Below are 12,345 nucleotides of genomic sequence, written 5' to 3'. Positions count from 1 at the left end.
GTTGATATTCTAGGTCTTTGAGATGCATTGATAGCTGATTTATTTGGTACATTTCCAGTTTCTTCATATAGATACTGATTGCTATGAACTTCCCTCTTAACACTGCGTTTGCTATATCCCATAGGTTTTGGTATGATGTACTGTCATCTCCATTTGCTTTCAGAAACTTTGATTTCTTCTAGGACCCATTGTTCATTCAGAAGCATGTTGTTCAGTCTCCTTTTGTTTACATATGTTCTTTAGATTTTTGAGTTATTGATTTTTAGCTTTATACCATTGTGGTCAGAGAAGGTGAATGGAATGATTTTGATTTTTTTGAATTTGCTGAGACTTTCTTTTTGGCCTAGCATATGGTCTATCCTAGAAAAAGTTACGTGCACTGATGAGAAGAATGTATATTCTGCCACTGTGTGGTGGAAGGTTCTGTAGATGTCTGTTAGCTCCATTTGTTCTATAATGTTGATTAATTCTGTTGTTTCCTTGCTGATTTTCTGTCTGGTTGATCTGTTCATTGATGAAAGTAGGGTAATGAAGTCACCTCTTCCTGTTGGATTGATCCATTAATCATTTGTCTTAACAGTTGTTATGTTAAAGTCTATTTTGTCTGATATTTGGATAGCTACACTCTTTTTTTTTGGTTCTGTTAGCATGGACTGTCTTTTTACAAATTTTACTTTCAGTCTGCATGTATCTTTGTTGGTGAGATGTGTTTCTTATAAGCAGCAAATAGATGGGTCTTGTTTTTCAGTACATTCAACCAGTCTATATCTTTTAACTGGAGAATTGAGGCCATTTACATTCAAGGTGACTATTGATAAGTAACAACTTTTCCCTGCCATTTTTTGATAAATATTTCATTTTTCACTTTGGATTTCTTTTGTACTACTACTGTTGTTTTTTCTGCCATCTCATTCTTTCATCATGGTGTCTATCTTTCTGTGTTTCTCTGTGTAGTTCATCCTTAAGCATCTTCTGTAGGGTTGGAGAAATGTCGCCAAATTCTTTTGTTTGTTATAGAAGGCCTTTATTTTACTTTAATTCATGAATGCAAACTTTGTTGCATGCAGTATTCTTGGTTGACAGCTTTTTTAAAGACTTTGACTATATCTTGTCATTCTTTCTAGCCTGTAGGGTTTCTGAAGAGAAGTCAGCTGTGAGTCTGACAGCCCTCTGAAAGTAATATGGTGTTTTTCTTGTGCCCATTTTAGAATCTTTTCTTTATATTTTATTGTGGAAAGTTTGACTACAATATGTTGTGGTGAAGATCTTTTCTGTTCATATCTGTTAGGAACTCTGTGCTTTCTTTGTTTGAACATCCCTTTCTTTCCCCAAACTGGGGATATTTTGTGTAGTTATTTCACTAAATAGGCTTTCTTTCTGTTTTAATTTATTTTTAAGGAATACAAATTTCATAAGTGCAACTTTAGGAATAGGCTTTTTTTTTTTTTTGACAGGCTGAGTGGACAGTGAGAGAGAGAGACAGAGAGAAAGGTCTTCCTGTGCCGTTGGTTCACCCTCCAATGGCTGCTGAGTGAGGCCGGCGCACTGCGGCCAGCGTGCCACGCTGATCCAAAGCCAGGAGCCAGGTGCTTATCCCGGTCTCCCATGGGATGCAGGGCCCAAGGATTTGGGCCATCCTCCACTGCACTCCCCGGCCACAGCAGAGAGCTGGCCTGGAAGAGGGGCAACCGGGACAGAATCCGGCGCCCCGACTGGGACTAGAACCCGGTGTGCCGGTGCCGCAAGGTGGAGGATTAGCCTAGTGAGCCGCGGTGCCGGCCTAGGAATCGGCTTTTTATTCACTTCTCTCTTTCCACTCCTTAAGGCACTCTTAAGAACCATAATGTTTAATCATTTGAGAGTATCCCATAAGTTTACAACACTGTTTTTAAGTTTTCTATTTTCTTCTTTTTGTTGTCAGACTATAAGATTTCCAAAGATTTTCTTCCAGTTCTGCTATTCTTTCTCCTGTCTTATCATATCGGCTGTTAAACATTTTTATTTGATCCACTGAATTATTCATTTCCGAAGTTTAATTTTGATTTCTCTCTATATTCTCGATTTCCAGGGAAATTTTTTTGTTCATGTGTTGTATGGTTTTCTTTATTTCACGGATTTGCTTCTGATTTTTTTGAGTAATCCTATGATTAATTTTCTAAATTCTGTTTTTGGCATTTCTTCAATTTCTTCATGTTTGCATTCTAATATTGAAATGCTGTGTTCCTCTGGGGGTTCATGGTGACTTCCTTATTCTTGTTTCTTCAATTTTAGCTCTTATTTTTTGGCATTTGTGGAGCTGATTTTTAAGTTTTTCTTATGTTGACTTTTATTTTGGGGGCTATGCTTCTGTGGCTTCCTGGAATGTCTACCCTTTCAGTGAAAACCAGGAGGTCTGTGGTAGGTGTGGCATGGGGGCTCTGGTCATTGCTCTAAACCTTGGCAAGTTTCCATGTTAATGAAGCTAAGCTTCTTACATTTTCATGTAGCCACCTGAGCCTCAAAGTCTCAGCGCCTAAAATTCCTCCAGCCACTTGTGCCTATTTTTTATCTTTTTTTAAATTTAGTAAATATAAATTTCCAAAGTACAGTCTATGGATTACATTGGCTCCCCCCCCCCAATAATTTCCCTCCCATCTCCTGCTCCCTCTCCCATTCCATTCACATCAAGATCATTTTCAATTATCTTTATATATAGAAGATCGATTTGGTATATATTAAGATTTCATCAGTTTGTACCCACACAGAAACACAAAGTGTAAAAATACTGTTTCAGTACTAGTTATAACATTACTTCATATTGGACAACACACTAAGGACAGATCCCTCATGAGAAGTAAGTACACAGTGACTCCTGTTGTTGACTTAGCAATTTGACACTCTTGTTTATGGCGTCAGAAATCTCCCTAGGCTCTAGTCATGAGTTGCCAAGGCTATGGAAGCCTTTTGGGTTTGCTGACTTCGATCTTATTCCGACAGGGTCATAGTCAAAGTGGAGGTTCTCTCCTCCCTTCAGAGAAAGGTACCTCCTTCTTTGATGGCCCTGTTCTTTCCACTGGGATCTCACTCGCAGAGATCTTTCATTTTCATTTAGGGTTTGTTTTTTTTTTTTTTTTTTTTTTTTTTGCCAGAGTGTCTTGGCTTTCCATGCCTAAAATACTCTCATGGGCTCTTCAGCCAGATCTGAATGCCTCAAGGGCTGATTCTGAGGCCAGAGTGCTGTTTAGGACATCTGCCATTCTATGAGTCTGCTGCATATCCTGCTTCCCATGTTGGATCGTTCTCTCCCTTTTTGATTCTATCAGTTAGTATTAGCAGACACTAGTCTTGTTTGTGTGATCCCTTTGACTCTTAGACCTATCAGTGTGATCATTTGTGAACTGAAGTTGATCACTTGGACTAGTGAGATGGCATTAGTACATGCCACCTTGATGGGATTGTATTGGAATCCCCTGGCACATTTCTAACTCCACCATTTAGGGCAAGTCCGATTGAGCATGTCCCAAATTTTTAAAGACTGTTTATCAGACTGATAGTCTTTTCTATATTAGAGGGAGGAACAGGAACTATTATTCCTGTAAGGAACTATGCACACTCATGTGCAAGCTCAATTTATCTTGACTGATAATACATTGTAAAATGGTTGTGAGGGTAAAGTGACATAATATTTATGAACTGAGAATATCATGAGGCACTGTGAAATGTTATTACATTGCATCATTATTTAGCTCTTTATTAGTTGTCTGCATTGGCTGTGTGAATAAATGCTGGTAGTGTATTGGTTAACATATAAGGTAACTCTGTGACATGTAGACATAAAAAGTATAATGGCTCAAACACAATTGACGTCTGTTTGACATGCTAATAGTCCAAGGATGTTGGAAGTCAAACTTTGTAGTAGGGAGGTATCCTGGTGTATTTATGCTTTACCACTTTACGTGGTTTTCTCAATGACGCTGGGCATAGACATTCAGCTACCAGAAAAGAATAGATTATTAGACAAACATGAGTGATTTTCATTGTCCAGGCTGGTAGTGCTGTACATCATTTTCTCTCATATTTTGTTTGCATGTTTAACTGCAATGGAGCTTAAAAATGTTTAGATTAACAATGTTCAGGCCAGCACTGCAGCTAACTAGGCTAATCCTCCACCTGTGGTGCCAGTACCCCAGTTCTAGTCCCATTTGGGGCACCGGTTCTGTCCCAGTTGCTCCTCTTCCAGTCCAGCTCTCTGCTGTGGCCCGGGAGTGCAGTGGTGGATGGCCCAAGTGCTTGGGCCCTGCACTCACATGGGAGACCAGGAGGAAGCACCTGGTTCCTGGCTTTGGATCAGCGCAGTGTGCTGGCCGTAGCGGCCATTTGGGGAGTGAACCAATGGAAGGAAGACCTTTCTCTCTGTCTCTCTCTCTCACTGTCTAAATTCTGCCTGTCCAAAAAAAAAAAAAAAAAAAACTTCCAAATTCTCAAAACACGAATTTGTCTCAGGACTCTCCCTGCTTCTCTGTCCCTTAAAAACAAAAGAGCAATGTTCAAGAAAGAATGAAAACTAGTTTGGTGAACATCCGTAAGTCTTTCTGCAGAAGGATAAGAATAAAGCCAGATAATATCTGTATAGAAGAAACTGAGTCAGATGAAATTCTGGGCTGGAATAAAATCTGGAATCAACAGTTATGTGATAAGAAAATATCTTAATTTATTAATAAAATCACACTTCTGAGGCTACTAGTATCTAACAACTTTGATCACATACCACAATAAATATATGAGGGTACATCAAAAAGTATATGGAAAAATAGATGAAAAGATAAGCTTATTTTGTTGAAAATTTTACTAAGTCATGTATAATTTTTTATAAATACACATTTTATACATTTTCAGTAACCTTTTAAAATGTTGCAAAAAAGAGGACCATATTAGATTGATACAGTATGTATTTCTATCCCTTCCCAAAATAATATTTAAAAATACTAAAAATCTGGTACTGTGTGCAGAGTTATATATTTCAAAAGAGCTAGAATAAAGGATTTTGAATGCTTTCAGCACAAAGAAATAATAATGCTTGATGAAATAGATGTGCTTACCCTTACTTGAACATTGTATAATGTATATGTGTTCAAAATATCACATGGTGCTTTATACACACACACACACACACACACACATACAAATTATATGTGTCAGTTAAGAGAGATAATATATTTATGTAATGGATAAGCTTTTTGTTAAAGCTTTTTTTTATTTGAAAGGCATGGTGACAGAAGTGGTAGGACACACACGTAAGGAAGAGAGAGAGAGATCTGTCCTCTGGTTCACTCCTCCAAATGCTCTCAGCAGCCAGGCCTGGACCAGGCTGAAACCAGGGCCAGCAGCTGAATCCAGACCTGCCCTGTGGGTGGAAGTTTACCTTGGGCTATTACTTCCTGCTTTTCAGGGTATGCATTAGCAGGAAACTGGATCAGAAGTGGAGGTGGGACTTGATCCCAGGTACTCTGATATGAGATGCGAGTGTCCCAAACAGCAGCTTAAGTTCTGTGTCACAACACCTGCCTCTAAATAAATTTAAACATTTTTATTTACTAATATCATAAAATCCTTTCTCTTCTTAGGTAGAAAATATAACTTTAGAACTGGATCCTCTTTGGTAACATCTCTTCCAATGCCAAAATATTATTTATTGTTATTATTATTAATATTATTTCATCCAATCCCTGATAAAAGCATAAAATTGCATATAAGATATGTTAATCTCATAAAATATTTTGATATGTTAATATGTTATATTAAAATATTGTTTTGAGTATTTTCTGAATGATTAATATAAACATTTTATATGCATATTTGGTATATTTAAACTTAGTATTATTTTTATTACAGATCTCAACAGAGAAAACTAGAATACTATTTGAAGAAAGGTAAAACTTATTTAAAAAATTCTTTTTTCTAATTTTGTCATTTCACAAAACTGATAAAATTAGCCATTCTAAATCGAATGTCATTAATTTCTTGATGTATGACTGCTTAAAATATTTCACTGATATCTTTGAAGTTAATTTTTTAAAAAGATTTATTTTATTTGAAAGGCAGAGAAAGTTAGAGAGAGGGAGGGATAGAGGGAGGGAGAGAGATTTCTATCCATTTGGTCACTCCCCAGATGGCCACAACAGCAAAGGCTATTCCAGGATAAAACCAAGAGCTGGGAGCTTCTTCTGTGTCTCCCACATGGGTTCTGGGGCCCAAGCAGTTGGACCATCTCCCTCTGATTTCCCAGGCACATTAGCAGAGAGCTTGATTGGAAGGAGCAGCTGGGATATGAACTGGTGCCCATATGGGTTGCTGGCATCTCATGTGACAGCTTAACCAGCTACACCAAGATGCTGACCCCACAGGTAATTTTTTAGAAAGTTTTTTTTTATATGAAAGGGAAGGAAAGAGCGAGCGAGTGAGAGCGCGTGCTTCTGTGGGCCTGGATACAGCACTGCTTCCGCCTTTCCTGTGTTTCTTCCCTGATTCCTTCAGTAGAAGGATCGTGGTGATCGAGTTGGCCTTTACTGTTGTGGAGACAACAAAAGTGGGGAATTCCCCTGTGTGGGACCTGAAGGCAGTGTTCTGAGAACTGCTACACCTTTTCTCTGTTTTAATAACATCTGCCTATGTAGAATCAAGTGATTATGTCTCCTAATAACCACTCTAAAATCTTTTAAAAATACTTTGCTTTCTACTTAGCTATGTGTGAAATTAATGTCCAAGAAAGGGGACCTGTGATATAACTGTAGGTATGCTTGGGAATTAGCATTGATTTATGTTATACACTTGAGGCGTTTTTATACTTCAGTGGCCTGATAATAGTGGTCTTCCTGCCAGCAAAATGATCTCCAGAGAGGGTTCTACTTCAGCTTAGAGCCAGTCATCTTACATCCAATCCCTGGTAAAAGTATAAAATTGCACTGGAGGATGAGATAGCATCCTTAAAGATTTATGGCAGGAAGTCACATAATCTTTTCTGTAGTGCTAACATCTGATCTTGAAAGCATTTTATTAGTTTTCATTTTATTTGAAAGCCAGAGAGACAGAGACAGAGATACAGATACAGACAGATTTCCCATCCACTGGTTCACTTCCCAAATACTTGCAACCAGACAGGGCTGAGCCAGGTCAAAGCCAAGAAATAGGAGCTCAGATCATGTCTCCCACATTGGTGGCAGAGACTCAAGGACTCGAGGACTTGTTGCCTCCCAAGGTGTGCATTAGCAGGAAGCCAGAATAGAAGCAGAGCTGGACGCGGACCCAGGCACTTCAGCCTGAGATGTGGCATCGCAAGAGGCATCTTAACTGCTGCACCAAGTGCACACCCATGGAAGTGGTTTACAATGCCCTTACAGAGCTCTGGTTATTACAAAATATATTTCTTAGACCACCATCCACCTGACACTTCACTTCTCAGGAATGTCTTCCCTAATTCACTTCTCTTTTTTTATGACACAAACTCATATATGAAAAACATTCTAAACTAGAAATATATGATACGTTAAAGTACATTTAAAATTTTTGCTTCTGTGATACCAAAGTTTGAATTATTCTAGGCACTTTGCAGTACACCTTAGATAGTTGTAGGTATTTAAAAATGAGAAACCATCAAACTCTGTTGTGTATAATAGGACTGGGAGAGCTTTTGACTATTTAAATCATTGTCTAAACTAGAATGTAGGGACAACAAACACCAGGTGGGATTGTGCAGGAACATAGTGACCCACAACCACCTGGGTTCTGGATCCTAGAAGGCAGACCCTGTGCCAACCTGACAGACCACAAATACCTCTTTCCTGAAAAACAGTCAACTGCGAGCTTGGAGTTAACTCTGACAGACAGTGACCTTTCAATGTCGAAACTGCAATATGGCCGGTGCCGTGGCTCACTAGGCTAATCCTCTGACTGCAGCTTCGGCACCCCAGGTTCTAGTCCCGGTCTGGGCGCTGGATTCTGTTCCGGTTGCCCCTATTCCAAGCCAGCTCTCTTCTGTGGCCCGGGAAGTCAGTGGAGGATGGTCCAAGTCCTTGGGCCCTGCATACGCATGGGAGACCAGGAAGAAGCACCTGGCTCCTGGCTTCGGATGGGCACAGCACGCCGGCCATAGCAGCCATTTAGGGGGGTGAACCAACGGAAGGAAGACCTTTCTCTCTGTGTCTCCCTCACTGTCTAACTCTGCCTGTCAAAAAAACCCCTGCAATATACATGTTCTCATTTTCATTCTGAAATGAAATTGTGGAAAAATAATTTTGGCTAAAAGGCAACATCCAGACCATCCTGTGCCCTACTTTGGTTAACCATGTCTTTCTTGGTCTTTGGCCTGGGCTGACCTTGAGTAACTATTGTGTTGGATATTTTTGATGGGTTATTTAATTCTATGTGTATATTTTAAATTCCAGAGATTATATTACTGTCTAGCTTGTTGTCTAACATCAGTGTCATGTTTATATCATGATTAATAATTGCTCACTTAATATCTATTTGGATTCTGAAAATGCTTCTTCAGTTACTAATGAAAATTCCTCACCTACTCTAACCCTGTGCTCTCGCTAAAGCTTAGAGAAGGAAAGGGCTGACTCCGTCTTTTCAGATGTGTCACAGTTCCAGGACTCTCCCAAAGGGTCTGTCCAGTTGGAAAGCCCCAGCAAACTCGAAGCTGATAAAAACGCCACCCTGTTCCCCAGCAGAGAATCCAGAGAATCTGAGGGGCTGCTGTCTATGGAAGCATTGCCTCCTTGGAGCAAAAGAACAAAGTTGTCGTTCACAGAACCCCCTGTTCCTAGCAAAGGAGACTCAAAGGTATGATGTATGTTTGTTTAGAATTATTATATTTTTAAAATATATTAAGAAAATACTAATTAGAAATTTGTCAATATTTTTTATTTCAGGGAATAAAAAGTGTGTGTTTTTAACATTACCTGTTTTGTATCTGGGATGTTTTAGTAACATTTCAGAATCTGTTATTTTTAATATAAACATTCTACTTGGTTTTGACAAAAAAGTTGTGGCTTAGATTACAATTTCAATAGTAAAAAGTATATAAATTTTGAAACAAGGGAAATTTTCATAGCTTTCATTTTAAAAATCTAGAAGATGATTTTTATGTAATAAGCTGATTGTAAAAGCGTTATTTTGAACTGGTGTGTCTTCAAACAAAGCTTATAAGATGCTTCAAAAAGTCTATGGAAAATGGAATTAAAAAGATGTTTATTTTTGTACCAAAAACAATGAAATCTTTGTTTCTCTACAATATGCATTTTTCATTAACTCTATGAAGGACTCTTTTTGGTATAGATTTCAAGGTTGATTTACATCAAAGTAAGCAACTTTAGTTCCATTTTTCATGCGCTTTCTGAAATATGCTGACAAAATATCAGAGTTGCTTCTGTTTAAAAAAGTAATTAGGGATTACTAGGACAAAATGCTGAGGAAAAGATGAAAGACTGTGCATACCTGATAAACAAGGGGCCTTCAAGTGTTTGTGGCAAATGCAACTAGAAGTTAACTTTATTTTGCTGCAAAAATTTTGAAATCTGTACATAGATTTTTGGATGTGTTTCCATAGACTTTTTGAATACTCCCCAAATATCCTCAATATATTTTTATCATAGATATTGTTGTAGTGTCCCCATAAAAATAATTTTGTGCAAGCCATTGGAATTTGTGTAAAGATTGAGGCAGGCTAAAATACAATTGTTAATAAGATTTTTTTAAAGCTTTTATTTAATGAATACAAATTTCAAAAGTGCAACTTTAGGAATATAGTGGTTCCCCCCCACCATACCCACCTTCCCATCCCTACTCCCATCCCACCCCCTACTCCCTCTCCCATCCCATTCTTCATCAAGATTCATTTTTAATTAACTTTATATACAGAAGACCAACTGTATACTAAGTAGATTTCACCAGTTTGTGCCTCCCCACACAACATGAAAAGTACTGTTTGAGAGCAAGTTTTGCAGTTGATTCTCATATTATACTCCATTAAGGACAGAAGTCCTACATGGAAAGTAAGTACACAGTGACTTCTGCTGTTAATTTAACAATTAACACTCTTATTTATAATGTCAGTGATCACCCGGGGCTCTTGCCATGAGCTGCCAAGGCTATGGAAGCCTTTTGTGATCACAAGCTCCATCAGTATTTAGTTCTCCCTTCAGAGAAAAGTACATCCTTTGATGGCCCCTTAATAATATTTTTAATAGCTATTTACTAAGCAAAGTCACAAAATTACCTTATCTCCTTCAATGCCTCTCAGATCCATTAATTGTTCTCACTTTTTAATTTATATTGTAAGGAAACGATTCTGTAGTAACATCATGGATGAGAGTAAAAGCTAGCACTCTATCTAAAAGAAGGCAATTAAATAATGAGTTGAGATATATAATTTATAATTACTTATTAAAACTTTTGTTATTAAGGTTGATATTTCAGAAGAGGAATTAGGAAAGAAGGCTGAAAATGAAATTGACCAAGCAGCAAAAGAATCTCAAGGTAAAAAGATTTTCTGTTGTATTAGATGAAATGTGAATAATTATGCGTTCCCTCTGTATAATTATAAACAAATTAAGGGAGAGCATTATTGTGTATATAAGTAACTTCTTAGGTGGTCATCAGAGAAGATAGTATACTGACAATTACATAAAATTAATTTGTGTGAGTTCTCACTGTTATTCAGAGAGTCTGCTTAAATTTTATCTGTGTCAAAGAGAAATGATAACTCAATGAAATAATAGTATTTGGCATAGTAAATTCTGAATATTATACCAAAAATGCATCTGGGCATGTCAGGAAAAAGATTATTTGTATGAATAATTTTTTCTAGATTCTTTAAGTGTTATATGTTTAAAAGCAAAAAAATTTATTATTTCTATGATAAATGATTTTAATATCAAACCTGTATTTTATTGGACTATATGAATGTTCAAGATGAAATGTAATACTTGTGGTGTAGGGTCAGGAGCATCACTGTTCTATCGTTCTTTGAAATGGGAATGCTTCTCTCATGTTACTTGTGATGATTGGCTACCTGAGATAAATATTTCTTGTTATGATCAGAATATTTTTTTTATTTGACAGGTAAAGTTATAGACATTGAGAGAGAGAGAGAGAGAGAGAGAGAGAGAGAGAGAAAGAGAAAGAGAAAGAGAAAGAGAAAGAGAAAGAGAGAAAGGTCTTCCTTCCATTGGTTCACTCCCCAAATGGCCACTATGGCCGGTGCTACGCCGATCCAAAGCCAGGAGCCAGGAGCTTCCTCCTGGTCTCCCAGGCAGGTGCAGGGACCCAAGCACTTGGGTCATCCTCCACTGCCCTCCCAGGCCACAGCAGAGAGCCAGACTGGAAGAGGAGCTACCAGGACTAGAACCCGGCATCCATATGGATGCTGGCGTGTGCAGGCAGAGAATTAACCAAGTGAGCCACGGTGCCAGCCCCCAGAATGTTTTCTTTTACTCAGATTTTAGTGAATTTTAACCAGCAGTTGAGTTGAATTTAATCAACTGACTTAAAAACTTTTAATTGTTGTAAAATATATATAAGATAAAATGCACCATTCTAACTATGCTAAAGTATACAATTCAGTGGCATTATTTATATTTATGGTGTTATGTGATCACTACTATACTTATTTTCTCACCCCCCAAAAAACCACATAAAGCAATAATTTTCACGTCCTCTCTAACCAGATCCAGGTAATCTCTAATTACTTCCTAGTTCGACAAAATTGCCTCCATGTAATAAAGATTAACGGGGTTAGAAAACACATGTACATTCCTAACTATGTTAACATCTTTACTTTTCACATATTGAGCAGTCATTTGCATGAGTCTTTTATGGAGAAATGTCTAAATCCTTTGCCCATTTTAGGGGTAATTTTAAGTTAATTGATAAATTAAAATTGTACATATTTAGGTGTACTATGTTTTGTAGTATGTATATGTTGTGCACTGTTCAAATCAAGATAAAGATCTATAACTCCTCAACATTAATCATTTTTATGGTGAAAATTTTCCAAATCTTAGGACCAACATTGTGACACTGGCATGCCATATGGACCCCAGTTTATTTCCAACTGTTCCACTTCTGATCCAGCTCCCAGCTAATGGCCTGGGAAAAGCAGCAGAAGATGGCCCAAGTGCTTGGGCCCCTGCCACCCACCTGGGGAGCCCAGGTGAAGCTCCTGGCCCCTGGCTTCAGCCTGGTCCAGGCCTAGCCCAGCCCTTGCCATCATGGCCACTTGGTGACCTGCAGTTCAGAGACCTCGCTCTTCCCCCGCCTCTAATTCTCACTTTCAAATAAATGTTAGAAAATAATTCAAAATCCATC

The 12,345-nt window shown here is 38.0% G+C and overlaps 1 protein-coding gene across 11 annotated transcripts in view; it reads left to right on the top strand.

Annotated features, from left to right (window-relative positions):
* The window catches only part of LOC103352374 (coiled-coil domain-containing protein 7), a 258,082-nt gene that overhangs the window by 64,856 nt on the left and 180,881 nt on the right, over nucleotides 1–12,345 (top strand). For 10 of the 11 annotated variants that reach the window (XM_051833414.2, XM_051833410.2, XM_051833408.2 and 7 more), the window contains 3 exons: nucleotides 5,872–5,909; nucleotides 8,577–8,820; nucleotides 10,443–10,515. In XM_051833414.2, the coding sequence (XP_051689374.2) occupies nucleotides 5,872–5,909; nucleotides 8,577–8,820; nucleotides 10,443–10,515 (355 nt within the window). The remainder of the gene's footprint in view (nucleotides 1–5,871; nucleotides 5,910–8,576; nucleotides 8,821–10,442; nucleotides 10,516–12,345) is intronic. The other variant, XM_051833415.2, reaches the window with a different exon arrangement.

The sequence above is a fragment of the Oryctolagus cuniculus genome, chromosome 13, assembly GCF_964237555.1.
Source record: "Oryctolagus cuniculus chromosome 13, mOryCun1.1, whole genome shotgun sequence".
NCBI lineage: Eukaryota > Metazoa > Chordata > Mammalia > Lagomorpha > Leporidae > Oryctolagus > Oryctolagus cuniculus.
The sequence above is the reverse complement of the archived record's forward strand: the minus strand, read 5'-3'. Positions and strand labels throughout refer to the sequence as shown.